General features: G+C 48.4%; 1 protein-coding gene across 5 annotated transcripts in view; it reads left to right on the forward strand.

The window, feature by feature from the left end:
* The window catches only part of DAPK2 (death associated protein kinase 2), a 122,612-nt gene extending 104,248 nt beyond the window's left edge, over nt 1-18,364 (forward strand). For all 5 annotated transcript variants that reach the window (XM_037833736.1, XM_037833737.1, XM_037833738.1 and 2 more), the window contains 5 exons: nt 1,628-1,780; nt 2,846-2,891; nt 14,123-14,212; nt 14,328-14,411; nt 18,146-18,364. In XM_037833736.1, the coding sequence (XP_037689664.1) occupies nt 1,628-1,780; nt 2,846-2,891; nt 14,123-14,212; nt 14,328-14,411; nt 18,146-18,226 (454 nt within the window). In that variant the 3' untranslated portion in view covers nt 18,227-18,364. The remainder of the gene's footprint in view (nt 1-1,627; nt 1,781-2,845; nt 2,892-14,122; nt 14,213-14,327; nt 14,412-18,145) is intronic.
* The last annotated feature ends 6,758 nt before the right edge of the window (nt 18,365-25,122 follow it).

A 25,122-nucleotide genomic window follows, 5' to 3' on the forward strand; every position in this document is an offset into this window, starting at 1 on the left:
CTGATTTCCATATTGAAATACTAAGGAATCCCAGCATCTACAGGGCACACGGTCTTCTTGTGGCTCATATGAATTCAACACAGCGTTGCTGAGTGTCTGTTCCATGGTGGGCCCGGTGCCAGGCGCTCAGGACACTGATCCACAGGGGATTCTGCCCAGCTTGCCTGGAGCGCCCTGTCTCTGGGACAGACACCCACACAACTAACTCTCATCCAGTGGGACGAAGGTGGTGCTGGAGGCGTGGACACACCTCTGTGAGACACAGATGAGGAAGCCACTGGTTTTACTGGGGCTGAGGGAGAGGGATTAGAACGGGACTGTAAGGAATGGTGTTAATTCTCCTGGTGGAGAGGGAGGGGAGCCTTGTGTTGGCTGAGGAAACAGCTTGAGGAAAGGAACAGTGAGCGTGTTAAGTGTGGCTGGAACGTAAGGAACATGTGGTAGGGACCAACTTCTGAGGGTCTCGAATGCCTTGCCAAGAGTGTAGATGTGAACCTGTAGGAAATGGTTCCTAGAAATTTTTTTTTGTGTTAGCAATGACAATAACAATATTCTTGAATTATACAGCTCTTAGTATGGTCCACAGTTGCACAAAGCATTTTATATACATTATCTCTCTCATTTATTCTTCACAACAATCATGTGAAGTAGGGACTTTTTATTTTCTTCATTTTACCCCTGAGCTCAGAGAGGTTGAGTGATTTACCTAGGCTCACACAGCTAATGAGGGGGATTCTCACCCAGGATTGAGATATCATTTCTTTTTTCCAATGCAATTTGCTGCTCCCATGCTAATAAAGTGGCAGTGGGGATGACATCTGAGAGATATTGTGTAAATGGATTCAACAATTAGATATGGTGAGGGAAGGGAAGGAGGAGTTAAAGAGCACTCCTGTATTTCTAGCTTGGACATATTTGTAAAGTGATGTCATTAATCGAGGCAGGGAGTGCACGGAGGGAAGTTGGGGCACAGTGAGTTCTGGGGCAGTGGACATCCAGGTGGAGGTATCCCATGAGGAACTGAAATCGGAGTAGGCGATGGTAGAACCAGGGGTCACTATTGTGTGATGCATCCTCCACATCCTCCCGCATCCTCCCACATCCTTCCACAAACCCTGCCAGTCCCTAATGGCCCATCTATTTCCACACCTCTTGGGTTTTGCTCCATCTGCTGCTCCCTTGGCCTAGATCCCTCCATCTCCTTCTGTGGCTGCTGACAACTTCTCCATTCTTCCAGAAGCAATGGATACAGATGTCCTCTCTACCAGGAAGCCACACCGGGCCCTCTTCTTTCCTGTGTTCCCCCAGTCCTTTGACCTTCCATCATACTCTACATTGTTTTGCTGAGAATTTTAGAGACCCATGCCTCTGTGTTTCTCTCCCTCAGCTTTTGAGTCCCTGAAGTCATGGTTTATCTCTGCCAGGTTCTAGTTGGAGCTCCATAAAAGTGTATTAAATTGGTCTCAGTTAAAAAAGCTGTGCTCACCGACTGCCCAGAGAGCACAACCTGTGTTGCTGGGAAACTCCCATCCCCATGCACCAGTAAGGGTCAGGGTTCCCTAAGTCCATCACCCCCATTTCTATCTACTTTCCCACAGTCATGTGGTTCCCTCTCTGTTGTGCTCAGCCTAAGTGGAGCATCCCCTTTCCTGGGAGACACAAAGCAGGAAACACTGGCAAATATCACAGCAGTGAGTTATGACTTTGATGAAGAATTCTTCAGTCAGACCAGTGAGCTGGCCAAGGACTTCATTCGGAAGCTTCTGGTTAAAGAGACCCGGTAAGAGGACAGAGAAAGGCATTGGCTTCTCAGGTACTGATCCTCTCCTGTCTCTCCCCCACCTCTCCCAAGGAGGTGTCAGTCTGCTGTCTGTCCTGGCTTGGCCACACACTGCCCTCTGCACCATTGTGCTCTAAGCAGGGCAGGCACTGAGAAGTGTGGACTGGCCGAGACTTGGCATTCGTCTTCTTTACTCAAGTCTTTCTGCTTTCTTTTCCTGGTAAAAGGCAGAGAATCCTGTGTGTGTATTTGGAGATCAGCCTGAGATTTCTAGGGCTCATTACTTTGTGCAGTCTGTCCCAAAGCACCTGGAACTAGGATTTGAAAAGAAAGTGGCAGGGTTTTCAAGCCAATTCAGGTTGAGGGATGGGCAGAGATGAGGCAGACTCAGAGGTACAGGAGGAGAGGAACAGGAGACGAGCTAATCTCCTTTCTTTGGGGCCCAGGATGAGCCCTGTGGCTGTGGAAGGAGACGGGCAGGGAGTAGTAGGGTGCTGGGTGCCCAGAGCATGGCCTGGATGAAGGTAGGGAGCAAGGTACAGCACAGAATCTAGAAGGTCAGGTCCTCTCAATTCCACAGACTCCAGAGAGGGCTAGAGTGGGGTCCTCTAAAGTGCAGGGCTCCTGATTTCCCAGACTAATGGTGGTGCAAGGTAGGGTCACCTTACTTGGTTCAGAGCAGCAAAGGGCAGAAAATAGATCAGGGAGGCAAAGAGAAGAACAGAGACCCAAGGTTTAGCAATGGAGATTGTAAGGATTCTGCAGGAAAGGAAGCCCAATAGAGCATTTATGGCTCCCCTATAGTGTGGTGTTGGGTCCTTCAACTTGGGGACTGAAGGTGGGGGTTTATGTAAGATCCCTCTGTCCGGGGTTTGCCTGGACCACTTTCCCCTGGAGTGCAGGGAACGCAGCCGTCTCCCCAAGCAAATCTCCACCTCCGTTTTGCTGTTTAATGACACCAGTCGAGGAAGGTCCAGATGCAGGACTAAAAAGAGTCAGAACAGAGACAATCGTTCCCAACTTCTGTGCTCATGGATCATCACTGTTTTCTGATCCTTGCTGCAGGAGGCGGCTCACAATCCAAGAGGCTCTCAGGCACCCCTGGATCATGGTAAGGGCACTGGTGGTGGGCTCCAGTGAGTGGGAGGGTCCCTGCTCTGTCTCCAGGGCTGGCTGGGGGTGGCCACAGGCAAGGAGCCCCTGGAGAGGCCTTTGCTTGATCTGCTGATCCTCAGGGCACAGGTGGAAGCTAGTGGGAGAGGGGAGGGCAAAGGGTCTGCACTGTTCAAACAGGTTTTGCTAGTTTAAGTTTGTCTTTCACAGATTCAGGTTACGTATGAAATGAAAACCCTAACAAACCTCAATTGAAACCCCTTTTCTTTGGGGCCATCTTATAAAGTGTTCTGTCGGAGGATATAAATGTCATCACTTCCCAAAGTAGATATCAGGATCCCCCAGTTGTAGAGAGAGGTCAGTGGTAGTTAAAAACCCCAGCATTGTAACCAGGGCTCCTGCTTTCTGATTCTTGGGGCTCTGATTAAAGGTGATGCCCAAACCTGTCACTCAGCTTCTCACGTCCCCTCGAGGCCTCAGAATGGGGCTCTGAGACGGAGGCCTGGGGGTAGGAGAGACAGACACTCTGTTGGGGCAATTTCGTTCTCTCTGTGGGGGTGTGGGGGCAAAACAGTGAGCCCCAGCTTCTGGTTTCCCAGAGGGTCTTGCAGCCTGGTCTAGTGAAAAGCACTTTGGGAGAGCAGGGACCAGGAAACCAGGATTCTTATCCTAGTTCTGTGAACAGATGGTGGTGCACTCCCGGGGACGTCATCTAACTTCCCATTCACCCGAATTGTTAAGTGAGAAGGTCCCAGAAGGTGAGCTAAGGTCTCTTACAGGTCTGTGAATCTGTAAATGGTGCGAATAAGAAGGGGTAGAGGTCCATGGAAGATGGAGAGCAGGGAGAAGGTCAAATCTGTCTACCCCTTGAAGGATGGGGAAGGCCCAGGGCCCTCAGTTGGTCCTAAAACACAGAGTTAGGGATTCTTTTGGGCCACCTCCCTGCTCAGCTTGCCAAGTGTTGCCAAGCACTAGGGAGCCAACTGTCCTGAAGGAGGGAGGCCCCCCAGCCGCCCTCTGCCATCCATGGCCGTGTGTGTTCCAGCCCTGGAGTGGCTGCCCATGGGACCGTGACTCCAGCCTGCTTGTCTCTGTGAGCACCCATTAAATGCTATGCATGTGGAGACCCTCTAATGGCCGTGGCCCATCCTGCCCTGAAGTGAGCATGCAGGCAGCACCCCCGCACTCTTCCACCTTTCTTCTGGTCTGCGGGGGTGCTTGTCCCACCCTGGTTCTCCCCAAGGCCTGATGCATGCACTGAACGCCAAGGCCGCGCATGCGCCTTCCGCTGACTGGCCTCTGGAGCACGCATCGAGTTAACACTCTGGTTCTTCTGTCTGAACACCCACCAGTCAAAAGGAGAAGTCAGGGCCCCCGAACAGCGGAAGGCAGAGCCCGCCCAGCTGAAGGCCAAACGCCTGAGAGAGTACACCCTCAAATGCCACTCGAGCATGCCCCCCAACAACACCTACGTCAACTTCGAGCGCTTTGCCCGTGTGGTAGAGGACATGGTTCTGGTGGAGCAGGGATGCCGTGCCCTGGCTGAGGCCCACGATGCCCTCCAGGACGATGTGGAGGCCCTGGTCTCCATCTACAACGAGAAGGAGGCATGGTACCGAGAGGAACGTGAAAGCTCCCGGCATGACCTGTCTCAGCTCAGGTACGAGTTCCGCAAGGTAAAGTCCCTGAAGAAGCTCCTAAGAGAAGACGTCCAGGCCACAGGGTCCAACCTTGGAAGTGTGGCCAGGAAATTGGACAATCTGCAGATGCAGTTTGAGACTTTGAGGCAGGAGCTTTCGGCAGACCTACAGTGGGTCCAGGATCTGGTGGGCAGCTTCCAGTTGGAGAGCAGGAGCACAGACGGCCTAGGCTCCATGTTCCTCCAGGATGCCAGTGAATCCCTGACAGAGCTGCTCAACAGATCATGCAGCCAGGAAGTCCTGGCCAGCTTGAAGCTCTGAGTACCAGGATCCAGTCAGTAATGCATCCCAAGTGGTTTGCAGAAGCATGCTCTCAGCTGCCCTGCAGGGTCACCCAGCTAAAATGATCCTGCAGGGGAGGGTGTGTCTGTCATAGCCTGACCCCCCTCCACTGACCCAGATTCGCTGGGATGCTAGTTAGTTATTCATTCTGCACCATCCCTCACTAACCTGGTTTTCTGCAGAGGGCACTGGCAGGGCAGCTGTGCTCTGAAAACAATTAAAGAATGAATACCCCTCGGTGGAAAGCCTTGGTGTACCCTTCTCCAGAGGGAGGAACACCAGCCCTGGGGAGATGGTCGATAACTGATGTGAGATGATGGATTTGTTCACGTCTCACTTCTCAACTATACACACCTTATGGATTGCAGATCTTAGGCAGTAGTTGAGTTGACTAGGGATAACAGTAAGTCAGTTTGGTGGTTTCCTGCTGCTGAAGCAGAGATTCAAAGTGCACAAAATAATATTAGCTTTTGTTTGCATTGACTTTTCCTTTTCCAAGCACTGTATGTCTGTGACCTCATTTGATCCTTGAAAGAAATCTATGAGATAGGAAGGTGGGTGGTATTATTGTTGTTGTTCTGATTATTACTTCCATGTGACAGATGAGGAAATTGACTTGGGGAGGGAAAGGGAGTCTGGATTGCTTGTGGCTGGTTGACACAAATGAAACAGGAACCCAGAATGCCTGACTCTCAGTTGGGGGATATGAAAGGCAGATATTAACATCCACCTTAATAATAAACTTCAGATCCCAGGGACAAAGGAAACCACTTTGTGTATTCAGCCAGGTATAGGTAGAATGCCTTATACCCTCAGGTGGTTGCCCCAAGACTTGTGTCCTTGGAAAGTACAGTTCTCTGCTCCTACCCACCCTGTTCCTGTCTGAAGACCGGCCTGCAGAGCAGGAGGGAAGGGGCAGCACCCTCCTCCACCCTTCCCCACCCTTTCCCCTCTTCTGGTCAAGGGCCCCAACTTTGTGTGAAGAATGAAGACCAAAAAGTATTCAACGAGAATGTTCCTTTTCTTATGCACCTTGGGCTTTGGGCCTTGAAAGGTATAAGAAGCTCCATAAGAGTTTCTGAGGAGGGTGAGCAAAAAGATTAGGAAGCACAAGACTCAGTGGTCCCTTTGTGACCCAAAGCTTCGCGCACCCCTCCCCGAGGACTAAGGTCTGATCTCCCGGGCCGGCCAGAGGAGGGGCAGTCGACTGACTCGCATAAACAGTGCCGAGAGTTCGAGCCCCACTCCGTGCTAGAGGCTGGGGGGTGGGGCAGATTGCATAGTTTCAAAGAGCCTTCACTGCCTCACAAAACACCCTCGAGGAATAGGCAGGGTAAGTATTATTCCCAAAATAAAGAGGAGGAAACAGAGGTTTTGATCTGCCCAAGTCACATCAATAGTGCAGAAGTGGAGGCCTTCTGATGAAAGCCTGTTGCTCTTTCTGCTTCTCCTGCCTGCCCCAGCCTCCAGGAGTTTAGTGTCTGCTTGTGGATCCATCCATCCATTCACAAACAATTACTGAGCACCTACCAACTACCAGGTCCACAGGAATACAGTGATGAATACAAAAAAGGCATGTTCCCTGCCTTTGAGGAGTTCACCATCCAGTGAAGGATTCAGACATTAATCAAGAATCACAGAAACCTAAAGCTGCAGCTGTGGCATATGCCACCAAAGAGAAGCATGCAGCTCCCCCAGAGCCTATGATGGAGTTTGATCTGGCCTGGGAAGGTGTCCCCGAGGTTGTTATGTTAGAGCTGATATCAGCTAAGCACACCCTGGAAAGAGAAGTGTTCCCCACAGAGGCATTATGCAAGGGAGGGGATGTGGAAGGCTGACGATGTAGGGACAGAAACCTGGAGGAAAGAGAACCAGTAAGAGTGCAGTGTAGACGGGGCTGGAGAGGAGGCAGGGCCAGCCTTGCAGGGCTTTGGCCATGAGAAGGAGCTCTGCCTTTGTCCCAAGAGTCCTGAGAAGCCACCAAAGGGTGCCCTGCTAGTTAACAGTGCAAGGTGCCCAGGGAGCAGGCAGCCAGGAAGCAGTTTAGGATAAGACAGGAGATTTTGATCCCATGAAACCATTTCCTCAAAATGGCATCTTCTTTTCTGTTGGCATGGTGAATCATTGCAAATATCATATTTATTGTAACAGAATGTTTTTGCATTAAATATAAGGAACTATGATTAGAACATGTATCACTCTTTTGTGTATCACTAAGAAAGAAAAAAAAACCCAAGACAGGGAGTCCAATAGGAGACCCCCGCATAAAGCTGGGACACTCTCAGTGACAGGGTAAATGAGGAATAAAGCCACCTTGCAGAAAACGAAAGCAAGGCATGTGGGTCTCAACCGAGACCCTAGATGGAAGGATGAAAACCCCTCACCTGAGACCTGGAGCCCAGGCCAGTGGTACTCAGGTTTGCTTTCCAAATTCTCACTATGAGTGTGATCCAAAGAACCGCAAGCAGAAAATCTTACGTGAAACAGTCTGAGGCTGGTTGGCCCCAGCTGGCTGCCGAAGTAAGTGTGGTCCTCTCCGGAAACACCTGCCTTCACTCCAGGCTGATGTCATGCTAGGATGCCACTGACTGGGAGATGCATCCCAATTTCAGAGATGGGAAAATGTGTGTCTTGGAAGATGGTAACAACCCTGTTTCCTATAACTTACCTGGGAGCATCGAGACAAATGACCCACCTCCAGTCTCTCCAATGACTTACCTGCCATGTCAGGGGACATTGTATACTCATTTGACATAAGACCCTGCAAATATTAAAGGTCCCTTTGGCAGTGTCAGCAGACTTTTACCTTCATACAGCCAGGTCTCCAAAGGAGAGGAAGCCACTGATTGAGCACCATGGAGAAAACTTTGTGATTGTCAAAATAAAATGCAATAGAAGAGAGGTGTGTTGGTGATGATTTGAATTTGGGACACTGGGAAAAGGGAGGGAGATGCCATTATTTTAGAATCACAGGAGGGTCCTCAGAGGTGAACCGCCTGGCAGTTCTCATTTACAACATTTTACAACAATGTTCTGTGACCATTAAATGAATTTCCTGAGACCATTGACTGAACAGCAATTCTGTGGTTGGGACTAGTCTGAAGTACCTGGCTAGTCAGCCCCAGAGCTGGGGTCAGAACCCAGAGTGGTTTTCTTCACAGTAGTGGAATAGTTCACGTCGAGTCATTGGTAATTACTTCTCATTTAGATGTTTCATATAAGATGTCTTTTCTGTACAAAGAGCTTCTAAAGACAAATCCTAGTGAACTGAGAACTGCCCCCCCCCCCAAGTCTTTTGGGAAAACCCGTCCCTTGGCTACCCTCCTCCCATTCTCCTCTGGCTGGGGGGAGCCCGAGAGGCCTCTGGACATGCGGTGTTGTGGGATGCCCAGCCAGGGAACCCACCTAACTAAGTGCTCCGCAGGCCCAGCAGCTGGCATTTTAACAGTGCGGTTGAGGGCAGGGAGGGGCTGACAATGACAGGGTGGAGAGCTGAGAGTGGACTGTTGGCTGGTACCTCAAGGGAGGAAGGCTTGGGAGACTGCTCTGTGGGCCAGTCCTTCTGCCATCACCGAGGAGTTTTAATTTGCCAGGCTGTGAATTAAAGATCGATCCTTGTGCTCTTCAGATACCACCCTGGGCTGTTTGGGGTCGGAGGGGCAGTGTGTGACATCTCCCTGAGCAAGGATTCCCCAGGAAGCTGGAACACTTGGGGAAGGCAGCAGCCTGTACCTGCTCTGAGGCAGATGCACACAGCTTATGATTACAGACTTTGTGAAGGGAAGGATGGAGACGGTTTTGTAATGGATGATTCTGCAAAAGCTGGCACTGAAAGGATGGGGCAGAGTTATGATGACAGAAGCCAGAGTTTCCTCCAGGAGACCCAACTCTGCCCTGCACCCGGGTGATTATGAAGACGTCTCACTTGATCACACAGGCCACCTGCGCATTCGGAGGTGGCCGTGTGCCCAGCTGTCACCCCCTGTCAGCCTTCTGTAAATGTCTGTGGAGCTGAATGGCCTTTTCCCCTTTGTCCATGAGACTCATAGTGTGGGGAGACTCTTTACACTGTCGAGGAGACCCAGCTGTGGGCGTATTCAAGGAGCAGGGAGAGCAGGGGAGCAGAGGAGCAGTTCAGTTGAACTAACACTGCTTGTGCTCCTCTGGGGAGAGGTGACAGATAACAACAAGGCAACCCCTGAATAGAAGACTCAATTTCTTGGCCTGAACCAAATGAGAGATGAGAAAGGCCGTGATGAGTGATATGATAGAGATACCTAATACTGTATAATCCAGAAAACAGGAGAGGTGAGTTCTGATTGAGAAAGTGTAAGGGGGCAGCCGAGAGCAGAAGCTTCTTGGGGAAGGGCCTCCTTCCGCAGCCTGCTCCCCTCCCCTGCAAGCTGCAGCCTCGTGGAGAAGTAGAGAAGTGGAAGGACTGGGGATGAGCCCAGGCTGGGGTCAGGAACCTGGAACTGTTGAGTGGAGATTAAAAAGAGAGAGAGTTTCTGTTTTTAACTTTGGTTATGGAAATTTTTCAGCACCTGCACAAAAGCATAGAGGATGGTATAATGAATCTCCATGTACTGATAATCCAACTTAAGTCATGACCAATCATCTTTCATCCATCTCCCCCCACTGTTTTTTTCTGTTGTATTTTAAAGCAAATTTTGGAGACTTATTTATTTCATAAAATCTTCAGCATGAATCTCTGATAAGGACTCTTCTCTTTAGTATAACTGCTGTGACATTATTACCCCGACTAAATTAAAACAATCTCTTAACATCGTCTGGATACACATTTCCACACCCTGTTGCAGTTGGTTTGTTAAATCAGAATCTGAACACGGTCCACACATGGCATTTAGCTGTCATGTCTCTCAAGTCTTTTGTCTTCTTTAACAGTGTAGGAAGGAAAACTTTTGAAGCTTTTTCTGAGAAAAAAATTGCTCAGAATACTGAAGGTCCCAGAGAAGAGGATTAAAAGACTGTCTGTGCACATGCTGATCAGTAACTCAGAAAGCAGACCAGACTAGGGAGGGAAATGGGGCATTTCCACCTCCTTCCACTGTAGTTGTTCACTGTAGGGAATAATCTGCAGACACATGGGCTTTCTGTAGCTCTCCCCACCCATTTATAAGGAGGCAGAGACTCAGGTACCATAAGCCTCATGTGCGTCTTTCCTGGGAAAATAGGTGGGTGAAGCCAGCAGGGCCTAGGCTCCAGCTATCTAGACAGCCAGCAGAAGGGAGAGGTGGAGGTGTTTCATTTAGAGACACACTTAAGGGGGACAAAGAGATGAGGCCCAGAGACATGGTTCTGTGCAGGAAAGAGAAGTGGGTTCCCAGGTGGCCTTGGCTTTCCATGGAGGATGGGGCTAGAGTAATGGCACAGGCAGAGGTTTGCAAAATTGCCATCTGTTTGCAGTTTCTGCAGGAGGCCCTGAATTGAAAATCCTCTGGGGACACCTCCTCGGTAAAGGGAGCTCTCCTTTTTTATGCCTGGGAGGATAAGGCTGCTTCAGCCCCCCTTGTGTGTATATCACTGCTGACCTAGCACACTCACTGGATTTTTTCAAAGACATTTGCATTGGTGTGAAGAAAACCTGACTTTAGCCACAGCTTTCTATCTTCTTGCCTCCCTTCCCAGCATTTTTCCTAGACACCAGACACGCTCCTAGGAACCTGGTTACAATTGTTTGGGCTCACTGGTATCCCTGAGGGACCACAAGGCCCAAGGGTGGCACCATTTGTTTGCAGAGCAGGGAGGTCAGGAGAAGAGAGAACCTAGCTTCACCCCTGCCCACCCCCCCACACACCCAATTTAATCAAAAGTGTTAGTGATGCATTCCTTCTGGGAATAGTTTCCACTGTAGAATTTATATCTTTGTGACTCAGACTCACTGTCGGAGAAGACAGTGTCAGCATTTGGTGCACCTCTTAGCAACCCGAGAGGCCCATTGCTTAGGAAGGGCCAGCCAGGCAGATTTATAGCCCAAGCGGCCTCCTCTTCCTCATGCTGTTGTGTGTAGCATGTAGACAGGGCCCTAGAAGTAATTCCGTCACCTCTCATTAGTGGCCTCTGGGAATGGTCCCACCTGACATTTTAGTTAGGCTCCTCTGCTCAGGGCAGCTTTGCAACTTTGCACACCTCTGCCTGTGCCATTTCTCCAGCTGGCGCCGCTGGGTCTCTTGGACCACGGGGTTCTTGCTAGTGGGATTCCCCTTGTCTGCATGTTGACCTTCCAGCCATGGGGTTCAGCCAAAGTGCCCATACCGCTCCTGAACGAGGGTGCCAGTAAATGGACAAAAAGAGTCCCTTCCCTCTCAGAGTCTACTAATTCCTCTGCATCAAACTTTCCCCATAAAATACAAGTGCTCCTGCAAGGGTTAGGCTCAAAGGTCATTTATGCCTCAGTGTGAATTGTTTTCTTTGTGTATCAGTGAGGTTTGAGATAGAAATGTCTTACTGGTTGGGGAGGCAGGAGACTAATCATCCTGGGGAGGAGATTCTAGGAACTGGAAGGTAAGGCGGGGCGGGGGGGGCAGTGAGGACTAGCAATAAACCAATAAATAAATACAGACTGAGATGTCAGGAGTGACACATGCAGTGAAGAAGCAGTCAAGGAAAGCCTCCCTAAGGAGGTGACATTTGATCAAAGACCTTAACAAAGTGATAAAGTATATAAGGGAACAATATTTTAAACAAATGCAAAGATCCTGAGACCTCAAGTTCATGAAACAGCAAGCAGGCCTGAGTGGCAGGGGCCAAATGGACAGGAAGGAGAGGTAGGAAGTCAAGTTGAAGGAGCCAGATCATGCTGGCCTTGGGGGGGTCTGTCTCCATGAGCTCGCTGGGTTCTGTCGAGTGTGCTGGGAAGGAGCTGGAAGGTTTTGAGGGGAGGAGCAGGCCTAGTCCTCTGCCCAGACTGGTTGTTCTCTGCCGTCTTTTGTGTCTCCCTTCCAGTGGGACCCAGATCCAGGGCTGGGCTTGGAGGTGCAGCAGTGGAGATGACGTGCGTTCAGGGAAGAGAAGTGGATGTGGTCTGATAGGCCTCTCCATGCCCTCATCTTTTTCTCTTCTCTGTCCTCTCTCTGCCTTCCTCCTGCCCCTCCTCTCTTTTCCCTCCTGTACTCTTTTGCCCAAATCACTCAGTTGCAGTTTTGGAGGGTGAATAGCCCCAGTCTCCCCTCTCCCCTTCCCATCCATATTGCCTGCATTTTCCTCCCTGCCCCCTGACCACAGAATTCTGCATCTGCTGATTCCCAGGTGGAGCCATAGAGATGGCTTCCCTGGGGTGTCAGTGACTGGGCTGATCTTGGTGATCTGTGATCTGGGCCTCTCATCAGTGGGAGTGAGCAGGCTCAGGTCCTGGGATTTCATTCTAGTTTGTCTCTTCAGCAGCTCAGGGAAACAATTTAACATGCAACTATTACGCACCTACTATTGTCGGCTCTGGGTGGGGGTAGAGGGTGGAGAAGGGGCAGTGATATAAACATCCAGTAGAGGCATGGCTCTCTCTGCAGTTGACCAAGACAGATGCTGTATATCATAAAGGAGTACACATGTGGGGGAGGGAGGTGGTGTATCTTGGAAATTGTCTTGGAGATCACATTTAAATTGGACTTTAAAATACATGGAGGCCCTTCTTGGAGAGGTGGGGGGTGGGGACATGGAAGGAGCCTCCTGCCAGAAGATAAACTCAGAGCAGCGTGGGTTGGCAATATGCGCTGGCTTCCTCTTGGTGCCGAACACCAGGATGAAAAATAAACAAGAGGGGAGGTTGCTTTTGTTGTGATTAGCACTTGAGAGTCAACAAGCCACCTCACTCAGCATTCACCAAGGTGCCAAATGAGGCAGTGCAGTGAGGAGGCTGCCAGAGCACAGAGGAAAGTCTAGAGCTGGACGGGACCTTACAGAGCGTCCTGGCAATTCTTCATTTTCTTGAGGTTCATGGAGTCCTTTGAGATTCATTGAAAGCCATCAGCTCTCCTCAGAAGAAACACGTCTGTACATACACACTGAACTTTTCCTTATTGGGATATAATTCACACACCATAAAATGGCTTTTGGCATATCCACAAGGTTGTACAACCATCACCACTAATTCCAGAACATTTTCATCACCCAAAAAAGAAACCCTTTACCCTTTAGCCAGTCGTTCCTTATTCCCACCTTCCCCAGCCCCAGGCAACCACTAATCTTTTTGTCTCTATGGATTTGCCTATTCTGAATATTTCATATGAGTGGAATTCAGACAATATGTGGTCTTTTGTGTCTGGCTTCTTTCATTTAGCATAATGTTTTCAAGGTTCATTCATGTTGTGGCATATATCAATACTTCATTCCTTTTTATGACTGAATAACATTCCATTGTATGGATATACCACATTTTGTTTATCCATTCATCAGTTGATGGCTATTTGGGTTGTTTCCAATTTTGGGCTATTATGAATAATGCTGCATTGAACATTTGTGTAAAAGCGTGCACACTAAAATTTGCAAACCATTTCAGGAGGTTCACAGAATCCCTGAAATCCATCTTTTGATCTCTTGATTTAGGAAAACCTAATTTTACAAAGGGGAAATTTCAAGAGAGGATGGAGAAGGCAAGAAGACTAATAATTTATTATCATTTATTGAGCAGCAATAGGCTAGGCACTTGACCTGCCTGCATTCATTTAATCCTTAACAAACACCACCACGATATGGTGTTAATGGCCCCATATTACAGATGAGGAAACTGAGGCTTAGAGAAACCATGCCAGGCTTGGCTAAGCCTTGACTGCCAGGCTGTGAAATGCAACTGAACATCCCACTTCCTCTCAACCCTTATCAATTCTCCTCTTTCCTCCCATTTATTTTTTGTGGAGTATTAATACCCTGTCTGCCAATAAGGCATCCAATTTGCCAAACCCAGAACCAGCAGAGTGGGCATTGCTGTATGGCTATCAGATGACCCTCTCCCTCTAAGTGGCCCCTGATCGATACCCCTGCTGCCCCATGCCTCCAGCCAAACTGGCCTGTCTGGCTGTAGTAATAATAGCTCAGGACACCAAGGGCATCTCCAGAACAGCTGAAACTCGGTAGCTGTGTGGCCTCATGGCACACTCCTGCTGCATGACCTCCTAGCCAAGAGGCGCCAGGGTCAGGCTAAGGACGGCATGTGGTTGGGGGTTCTATGAAGATGGGGGTGGCTGCCACACGAGGCCCATCATCAGCTGCCACTCTCTGCTTTGTCTCTCAGCCGGTGGACAAACAGCAAGCCATGGTGCGCAGGGAATCCGTGGTCAACCTGGAAAACTTCAAGAAGCAGTATGTCCGCAGGAGGTGGAAGGTATGTTGGGGTTCGGGGGTGGAGGCAGCAGGGACCCCTGGCAGGGCTCCTGGATTCTCTTACGGTGTCTGTGCCCACTTTTACCTGGCAGTTCTTTTTCTCTCCCTCCCCCCAGCTCTCCTTCAGCATCGTCTCCTTGTGTAACCACCTTACCCGCTCGCTGATGAAGAAGGTGCACCTGAAGCCAGACGAAAACCTGGTGGGTAAATGCAGGGTCCTCTTCGTGGCAGAATTCTGGGGTGCCCTGGAGCTCGGGGATGAGGGACGCTTCCCCTGCTCCTTGAGGCTGGTGGGCCTGGACTGTTTCCAGCCAGTTCTGCTGGTCTTCTCCTCCTCTGCACTGGAGGCTGAGGCGTAGTCAGAAGAACTTGTGTTCTGGGGCGCCTTAGGGTGGTTCCGGGTGGGAGCTCACCCGTGGGGCCACATGAACTTCTGAAGGATCTCGGATCCTTTTCTGGTGGGCCTCCAAAGGGGCTGCTGCTGCCACCCCACAACCCCCAGCCTTTCCCTGAGGAGTCATAGCCCTCTGGGGACCACAGGGACTCTGGATAATGAGACCTCCACAGATAACCAAAAAATTGCTTCTGATAATCCAAAATCTGCTTTGGAATTCTTTTTCAATTTTTCTATTTCTCGTTTGCCTAGCTCAACATTGGTAATAATATTTGGATGATAATTTATATTTGGCTAGCTTGTTAAAGTTTTATGTCCGTTTAAAATGAGAGGCTTACAATGTAACACATTGGTCAAGAGTGTGGCCCCTGGAGCTGGACCACCAGGGTTCAAATCTGTCCTTAGCAGTTGTGTAACCTTGGGGAAATCACTTAGCCTCTCTGTGGCAAAACTGTCTCCTTTGTAAAATGGGATTAATAATAGTCCCTATCTCATAACTTCATCGTGAGGATTAAGTGATGACATAATCTTAGAACAAAGCCTGGCATATAAGTGCTCAATAAGCTTTAGCAATTATTAGTGTCGTTTTTGTTTAAAATCCTCCTATAGATTTTTTTGGATCACAGTCACAGTCACTTTTTAAATATATATTGTCTATTGCTATTTTTGCACTACAACTGCAGAATTGTCTACTTACAACAGAAATTCTTTGGCCAGTAAAAGCCTAAAATATTTCCTATTTGGCCCTTTATAGAAAAATTTTGCTGACTCCTAGACTAATGCAGTGATATTTCAAAGTGTGAGTTGGGGCCTGGTTTATTGGAATTAATAATTATAATTAAACAAATAGAATTTACATTAATCCTTCATTTTCAAAATTACTCTCTTGTGTTATAGTTAAAGAATTGTTTATGGTTCTCCTGTGTGGTGTTTAGAGTGCTAAATGTGAAAAAGTTGTGGAGATATTCTGCAGAAGTTCTGGAATAAAGGCTACCAGAAAATGCAATTTAAGATGGTAGATACCCTGAAAAAGCTTGAGGACCGAAAGTGTAAAGGTGAACCTGGTGAATGTTAATAGAACAGGCTTCTATGCCCAATAACACTGCTCATTAACTAGGTCACTTCAGAAGGATCAATGTTCCCATGCATAAGTAGAAATCTGTTTAAACAATGTTATTGTGGCATCTTTTCCCATGTTAATTCTCCAGATACTGTCAAGTGAGAATAAAACCAAGTATTTCCCAATCAGAGATCAGATTTAGAATGTAGTTTCTCCACTGCAGATAAAAACATGGCCCACTGAAGGAATCCATTGCAGCCAATGTCTCTTTGTCACTTTCCTAATGAACTGCAAGGAGAGAGCTTTTATATCTATACTTGGCAGCATATTCTCCAAAATACTTCTGTTACAGTTGGGACTATCTGCAATTTAACCATTTGGGGTGAAAAACAATTTCTTAATATAAAGGTAAACTTACAGCTATTGTTTTCTAATAAATCTTATAGCAGATCAAAAAAAAAAAAAAATCCTCCTATAGATTTTAAAATGCAGTGCCACTCTTAGCATTTCAGTTGGTCTTGCTGAGGGTGGTGAAGGGGGCCCAGGTCACAAACGTGACCCCCCTGCTCAGGAAGGGGCAGGTGGGCCTGAGACCGGCGGGCAATCAGCCCCGGGCAGCCTCGGGGTGCGCGGCATTCATACTGCGTCCCAGATGCACAGAGAGCACAGCTCCTGCAGCCCCTCCCCTCCTTGCCCCCAGTGTCCTCTTTCCTTAGCCTGGGCTCTTGCTGATTCTTGCTCTTGTCCAGGACTTGATGGCTCCAGAGGCCTGAAACAACTGTGCAGCTTTGGCCGAGCCCTGTCCCTTCTCTGGCCAGTGTCTGCATCTGCTATAAAAGGGGACTGGATTTCTCTCCCTCTGCAAATCCCTGTTAATGGCAGGCAGACTTTCCCCCCAGCTTACTTTTTTATTGTTTGGGTTCTGACTCATACTAAAAAGTTGCCGTTCAGCAGAGCTTGAGTTATTTTTATTGTAATAGTCAAGTTTGGTCCAGGATGTATTTGGCTGAAATTGATCTTGACCTTGAATTGCCAGCTGGCTCAGGGCAGGGAAGGAAGGAAGGTCCTGGGCGAGCATATGGCGGGCAGAGGGCATGCCTCCCAGGCTGTGCCCCGACCCCGTTGCCCTGATAGAATGCGATCCATAGGGAGAGAGGACCAGAGAGTAATTGAAAAGATTAGAAATTCTTTCCTAATTTTTGTCCTTGTGCAAGCAGCACCATCAGCTCAATGGCTCACCCTGCAAGTGGAAAAGGATGGGGTCCCAGATGTGTTATATAGTTTCCTTAAAGGACTTTCCTTAAAAATAAAAATTAGAAAACATTGTGAATCTAATTAACAGCTCTGAATTATATATTACATAATATGTTTAAAAGAGGAAAATTTAGGTTGTATATGTGGTACTAGAATAAGTTTTTTAAAAATCCATGGAACTGCACAGCACAGTGAACCCTAGCTTAAACCATGGACTATAGTTAATAGTTAAATTACAAAAATATGCTTTCATCAATTGTAACACATGTTCCACACCAATGCAAGGTATTAATAATAGGGTGGTATATGAGAATCCTGTATTTTATGCATGATTGTTCCATAACCCTCAACCTCTCTCTCAAAAATAAATTAAATAAATAAATAAATAGAAAAGAAAAGAAGAATGTTAGGCTTGTTTGTTTAGGAAGCATTAAAATTGGACATTTGGCAACAGCTTTTTTATCACTCACTTAAGGGCTTTCTGAATTAGTACTTCTTTTATAACTGCGCATTTTTAATAATTAGATTAGATTGGTTTGGCCTGAATGAAAAAACAATATGATGTCCAGAGTTGCTGCCTTGGCTCTGGTTTAGCCACATACAAGCTGAAGGACAGCACTTCACTCTTCCTCTTTCTTAAAAAAATGGAGCTCAGAAGCCATTTTCCCGAAAAAAAAAAATCATGGCAAGACTCTGCTGAAAGTGAAACCTAAGCCAGTTAAGGAAGAGGGGATGTGGAGGGGTGGCCATCAGGGCTGGGGTGGGTGGGGGGGAAGTAGGAGGGCTGTGGTTCACCCCCAACTCCTGTTCTCTCTAAACTGAGTTAAGGAGACCCATCAGCCCACAGACCATGTACCGCATGTCTTCATTATGTGGCAGCTACAAAGGGCACCAGATACAATTTTCATTGTTATTAAAATTTGCCTTCTCTTGGTGCCTGGTTCCCCTTAGATGCCCTGCTGTTTTCCTTCCTCCTGGGAAGGACGTCTCTGGAGGCAGCTGGCCTGTCCTCTTTCAGGGCATGGGCAAGCCTTGAAAAGGTTAATCTGACACCCCCGACCCCACTCCCACCTCCAGTGCCCCCTTTCCTGGTCTCTGGGCCCAGAAGCAGGTTTCCCTTCAACATCCACTTCTCTGGTTTGCAGGCCTCTGACAGGTTGCCCGGTTAAACCCCATTCCTGGCATTTCATGACCCCCTGGCCTTGGGCCTCTTTTTCTCCCCCCAGAGGAACTGTGAGAGTGACACAGAGGAGGATGTTGCCAAGAGGAAAGCCCTCCACCCCCGGAGGAGGAGCAGTACCTCCTAACTGGCCCAGCTCGCGGTGGCCTCCAGGGAGGCCTGGGCCCAGCCCGGCTCCCTTCTGTGCAGCTCTTAGACCCAGGTCACCACCAGCACCCAGGCATTCTGCATCCCCAAGCACCTTGCAAGAGAGATGCGTCTGCAGGATTTTGAAGAGTTTTCAGGGGAGCCAAGATCCCCCTGGGAGCTGTGCTGTCTCTTCTGGAGGAGGCTCCAAGATTCCCAAAGCTCTGAATTCTCCATAATACCAGCGCTCACCTGTCTGCCAACCTTAGAACCCGGGGTGAGGGTGTGACTTAAGGAAACAGTGTAATCAAACACCATCAGGATCTGGACCTATATGTGTGGGTGTGAGGAGTGAGTGTTTTATGATGTCATCGGAGGCAGTGGACAGAAGGCAAGCCCCAGGTCCACCCTGTTTGTCCTACTGGAAGCTGGGCTGCTGAGCTTGGCAGGCGAGCAGGGGACAGGCAAACGTTGGGAAAAGGGAAAAGCTTGGGTCCAGCAATCCCTGTCTTCTCTCTGAAGAAAGCAGGAGATTCCATTTTATCCCTCTGGGTAGAGCTTGGCTGGCATACGAGGGGCCCCGGGTGGGTGAGGTGGGTGGGGGTGGAGGTCAGACCCAGGGAGCTGTCCTCACGGGGAGGGAGTACAGAACCAGCCTGGTCCAAAATTGTACCAGGAAGGCAGAGAGGCCTTCCCCAGGGGAACAGGGCGGGTGAGTGAAGTGACTCTTGGGGTGTGAGGGACCAAGCTTGTGACTTCCCAGATCCCACCTTAGTCAGGGTATCAGGCTGACCAACATATTCAAACCTCCTAAAACAGCTGGTTGCCAGCTCCTTGGATTGTAACTTTTTTTTCATTTTTTTATTAAACTTCTGGTTTATCTGATGCTTGGTTTCTTTTAGGGCCACCCCATCCGATTTCCCTCCACCCAGGTACCTGTGACTCTGCGGGAGCACCTAGGTTTGGGGTCCTCAGTAGACAGAACCTCAGGATGTCGTACTGCACCACCCCCTCTGGACTCCTGCTCCATCCTTGCTTAAAGGTCTCCAAACCAACAAAATTGGCCCAGATACCAGCATTTATTGCCCGTGTTCCCTCTACCACTACCATCACCACCTCTGCCAACTGTGGCCAAGATGGGGGCAGAGGACTTTTTAAAGATGTGAAGAAGGGCAAAGAAGGACCTACAGAGAGAAAGGAGAGGAAAAGAGATGGTTTACCTGGACCCTTGAGTGGGTTTGGCAAGGGAATTTTAACAACAGAGATGTGGCCCTGCCTTCCTGGCCAGGAGAGAATGGTGTTGCCAACCAGAAGCCCAGAGAAGAATCTTAGAAGCCAGAAACATACAGGGTCCAGGTGAGGCATGGAGGCTGGGAAAGTACGTGGGAAGAGGTGGAAAGAGAGGGAGAGAAGCTTTGGAAGGTGAGTGAGGAAACTTATCTGAGGAAATAAGCAAAGAAGGAGAGAAGGGGGAAAAAAACATAGTGGAAATAAAGAGTCCTGGGGGACAAGAGAGGCATCCATTTCCTTGGTCAGCAGAGACTTTTAAGCACTTTGTGTGAGAAAGTGAACCAAAAAGCTTCATCCACTGGAAGGATCCACGGCAAAATGGCCTTTTAGGAACAGAAAGGCAATCGATTTCAGGAGGCTCTGGCCAGAGACTGAGTGGACTTGCAAGAGGTGAGTAGCTTCATGAAGACAAGAAGTTGACCCATAGTTCTTGGGCCTCCCCAGTTCTCAGGCAGAACCAGCCCTGTTCCTCGCTCGGCCTCACTCAGTCTGAGCCTGAGAGGCCGGAGCTGAGGCTGGGAACTGCCAACTATGCCCAGGACCTTTGGGCCTGTGGGGAGCTCGTGGCTGTGGCCAGTCACTTAAATCAGCAGGGAATATTCCAGAACAAGGGCTCACTGGGAGGGAGTAGGAGATGGTCCTCCTGCTTGGGTAACCGACTCAGAAGTCAGGAGGGAGAACAGTGAGCAGCTTTGACCAACCCAGCCTCAAGTTTCCAATCCTGATCATCAGGCTAACCTTTTAGAACTTGTCTAGACCAACCACTGCACTTTATGAAGAGCAAACCAAAGCCCAAAGTGGGGAAGTGGCTAGTTCTGCATTCACACGGTAGGTATATGAAAATATCTGATGAAAACCCAGACTTTGTGACTCCTAGTACAGTGCTCATTTCTTCAGTTTAATCAACTGTGACTAGCCTTTCAGGCAATGGATGGACCATTAGCTTTGCTTCATTTTTAACAAGCTGCCATCTGTCTTTTGCTGTTCACAGTCTTGTTCTTCATTGCTGGAAATGGAAGAAATTTTCACACTTGCTTTTGCCCGTCTCAAAATAGAGGACACAGCAGCCGACCATGGACTGGGAGTCAGTCAGTGAACCCATATTTATTGGGCTCCTACTATGTGTTTGGCACTATTCTAGGTACTAGGATTAGAACAGTGAGCAGGACAGGCATGGTCCTTCCCTAAAGGCATCCATATTCTAGAAGTCTTGGGAATCTAGAAATCCATCCTGCTCCCAGACTGCTCTTCTCAGCTTCCCCTCATCCAGGTCATATTAAGCTCAGCTCTCTGGTGTTTGATGGTACCTGCTGGAGTTCCCAGAATCCTTTGGGAACTACAGGACCAGGCAGTGGGCAGAGGAGGCTTTTAAGGATACAAATCCTGCATTCTAACCCCAGAGGCCTTCTCCTCAGCAGCCAGAAGCCAGGTCCCCATGCCCCTCCCTTCAGGGCCCAGTCCCTGTGGCAGATGTCTGCTGCCCTCCAGGTGTGAGGGTAAGTGGAGCAGCTGGCCCAGGGGAACCAGGTGTGTTCTGTCGGCTCTGAAGTTGTGCTGACCAGCTGACACTTCAAAACTGCAAGGGACCACAGTGTGTGCTCTGAGGCCAACAGAACATTTTCAGTGATGAAACTGTACTCAGTTAAAAAGCAATTCTTTAAAGAGGTCTGAAGGTGCCCTGCCCCGGGGTATATGCCTGTGTGTTTGCAGGATGCTGCAATAATATTTCACAAGTACACATTTCAATATTTTAGCACACCATGTTTTAATGTCAATCTCACCAGCTTTCCTGACTCCTGACTCTGGATTTTGGATTGTCTTTGCCTTTTCCACTTGCATATTTATTTGCTGAAAACTTATTTTGGAAGCAAATGAAGGCCTTACCATAAAAAGATGAATCATAAAATCTATTTGAAAGAAAAATCAAGCCTTGTGCTCCATAGACCATTAAAGTGGGTACATATGAAAAGGGTTAAATTGAGGACTGGGATAACAAGGAATTTTATCAGGCACAGGCTTGTAGAACTTGCTTTCAGTGTGCCTCCCAGCTTGATATCATTCTGACATTGTTCTGTTCACCATTGCTGCACCCCAAAAGAATAATATCTTCCTTGGTGGTCTGCTGGGCTAATCCCGTTCTAAGCCAATTTAATAGATTTAGGGATTAGAGCAGTTGAAGAGCTGTAAACAATGGTTAGTTGACATTCCAAAAAGCAGAAAGATGATCTCCCATTAATGGTTTCTAAAATGCCTGTTTTCCCCTTTCTCCCACTAGGTTTTCTCTCCTCTTCATAGCTGAAACACATTATTAAACTAAAAAATCAGTTGGTTTTATTATCTAGGGAGAAATAATTTCTTAAGTATTTTTTCCTCTGTGGACCAATGATCCTCCACCCCTGAGCTAGAGGGAAAATGAAAGAAGGAAAGGAAACTCTCAATAATTTTTAAGAACCTGCTCTGTAATAGGAAATATTTTACTTACAGCATTTCATTTAAGCCTCTCTATAACTTTTTAAGGGAAGTGAGAGCCCCATTTATATAGAAGAGGAAGCTGAGGCTTGGTGGGGTCAAGAAATTTGCATGCAGTCACACAGCTGCAGTACCTGGAGTCTGGATTCCTGCCCAGTTTTGCCTACCCCCAAATCCACATTCTTTTCTCTTTTTTCTGGAGAAACACAGTACTAAGTGAAACAAAAGCATTCTGGAAAACCATATGCAGTATGATACTATTTTTATTAAGTTCAAAAACAAAACTATACCGTGCATTGTTTAGGGATATATGCAAAAGTGATACGAGTATATTTTAAAAGTCAGGGAATGACTACACTCAATATTCAGGATGAAGATTACCTCTGGACAGCTGAGATGAGGAGGAGGACAAGGGTGGATACTACGCTGTTGGCAGTGTTTCAGCCAACACTAAATTCACAGCATGGTGGGCTCATGGGAGTTTATTTTATAACTTACATAAAGCATATGTAAGTCAGATCTCCCTTTAAGAGAGAGCCTGCAGTAAGGAGTGCTGTCAACCGACGGCACCTTCGGGACTGACCATGCATTCCCACTGAGGCCCTGCCCTCCCCCGGCTGCTTTCAGCCAATGACTGAGCATGGTGGGTGGACACTAGAGTCAGGGTGTTCCCGTCCAGTGTGGGGCCCCTCTAACAGGCAGCCTTTGTCCTGGGCTCCTTATCAGCCTGGCTGAGACTCAGAACTGCACTGCTGTCTGAGGCTCTTCCTGCCCAATCCTCAGTCCTTCCCCCTCTCCTTTCTTAGATGTCAGACCTGCACTGTGATTGTAAAAGCTCTCCCTTGCCCACTCTTGCTCCCTTTTTCCTTCCCAGATGCCCCCCTACTCCCCAAATCTCTTGCACTTTTAATTCCATCTTGGTGTCTGCTTCCCAAAGCACCTGAACTGACACAAGGAGAGAGGGAGAGGGCAGGGAAGGGTGAACTTGTGCCTTCTTTTCCTCTCCACCTATCTCCCTTGGCAGGCACAGACAGAGCCATCCCACTCACTGCAAAGCTGGGTGCTGAGCCACTGTTGCTCAATTGATGTCTTTTTTTTTTATTATTGTGGTTAGTTTCTGGCAAAAAAGCCTTTTTTAAGGTAAAAATTAATTCTCTGTTTCTCCCCTTTCGTCTGTCTCTTTCACCTTAAAGTTCAAAATCTTGAACATGGCCCAAGAGACCCCTCACGATCTGGCCCCCACCTGTCACTCCAGCCTTTGGGCCCTCTGCCTGCTGTGCTCCAGCCACCCGGCCTTAAAGGCGCAGGCTCCTTCCTGCCTGATTTAGAGTCTGGGTGCACATCACCTGTCTAGAATATTTCCTTTTCCACCCCAAACCCCACCCATTCTCTGCCTCTTTGTAAAGTTAACTCCTAATCCTTTAGGGTCTTGTGGTGGTTTGAAGCTGTGTGTACCCCAGAAAAACATGTTCTTAAACTTAATCCATTCGTGTGGGTGTGAATCCATTATAAATAGGGCCTTTTGATGAGGTTACTTCAGTTAAGGTGTGTGTGGCCCAGCCCATTCAGGATGGGTCTTAATCCTATTACTGGAGTGCTTTGTAAGCAGAATGAAGTTCAGACAGAGAGAGAGAGAGAGAGAGAGAGAAAGAGAGAGAGAGTGCCACAGAGGGAGCAGCCCGAACCTGAGCATCAGTAGAACCCAGAGGAGAAGGGAGAGGCCAGGAGAGGCTGCCATGTGTCTTGCCAGGTGACAAGCTTAAGACTAAGGATCACCAGCAGCCAGCCCCGGAACACCACAATCTTCAAGGAAGAAACATTGCCTTGATGATGCCTTGATTTGGACTTTTTCCTAATCTCAAAACTGTGAGCAAATAAATTCGTCGTTTAACCCAACCCATTTCATGGTATTTGGTTGAGCAGTCCAGGAAACGAAAACAATACTTCCTTACAACCACCCTCCCACCTTCTCCACCCCTGCCTTCCAGAACAGATTAGGTCTCCCTCCTATAACCTCTCATTGCACCTTGACTCTCCTTTATCACCTTCATTAATTTTAATTAAATACTTACTGTGAGAATTGCTTGAGTTTTTGGTACCTGTCTCCTCTGGTGGATGATAAGCTCCATGAGGCAGGACTGTGTTTCTCTTGGCTGCTATTTTCTGTGCAGTGCCCGATGGTGCTCAGTAAGTATTTGTGGAAGGAATTAATGAATGTGTGTCGTTTCTCCTTGGTTGGTCCAAAATGTCAAGGAAACCCATAAGGCCTCAGACTGGCAAGAAGCCAAAATGAGCTTCTCCCCATTATTTCTGACCAGGGGCCCTGGAGGACTGCATGGGCAAGGTGTCCAATCTGGCCTTAGAGGATGAATAAGCTTCTAATAAAAGAATGGAGAAGGCACAGGCTGGTCTTCTGATTGCTTATCCTTATGCCTTCCCTTGACTAGACTTCGGAAAGCTACCAGCTACCAAATAAATGAGGGAGACTTTTCTGGGTGTTAACTGGACTGTGGTAAATTGGTAGTTCTACCATTTTTTCCTCCCAAGGCTATCACGACCCTGGTACCAGTCAGAGATCCAGCAGGCCCTGCCCGAAAGCCAGTGGCCACCTGCTACATGGGCAGAAGTGTTCAAGGTCAGGCATGGAAGTCAGCCTTGGTTCTGGCTGAGTCCTTTGGAGGCATCTAGGTGTTTGTGTGTCTGTCTGTCTGTATTTGTTTCTGTGTGTGCATCTGACTATGTGTCTGGATGTGTCTGGGTGTCTGAGTATTGTCCCAAAGGACTCACGGAGAAAGTGCCTTCTGGGCTCAGGACTTGCAGCATCTGTTGTAATGCTGTCAGGCCTCTGCAGCAGGGCTGGTTGACATTCCAGGGGATTGGGTTGAGGACAGCAGCAGCTGCTGAGTCATAAGGATGTGGGCTATGTGTGTTTGCGGTTGGACATATCTCCTTTCACACACATTGAGGGGAAATTTCAGAAGGGTTGGCTGACCCTGCATGCTTTCAGAAGGTCATGACCTCGGTCAGCCCCAGGAAGACACGGAAACAAATGCTCATGAGACCTGGAGGTTGGCAGAAGGAGAGCTGAGGCCCGAGTGTCCCCCAGCTGGGTCCCCTGGGTCTTGGCTTTCTCAGGCT

The sequence above is a fragment of the Choloepus didactylus genome, chromosome 4, assembly GCF_015220235.1.
Source record: "Choloepus didactylus isolate mChoDid1 chromosome 4, mChoDid1.pri, whole genome shotgun sequence".
Taxonomy (NCBI): domain Eukaryota; kingdom Metazoa; phylum Chordata; class Mammalia; order Pilosa; family Megalonychidae; genus Choloepus; species Choloepus didactylus.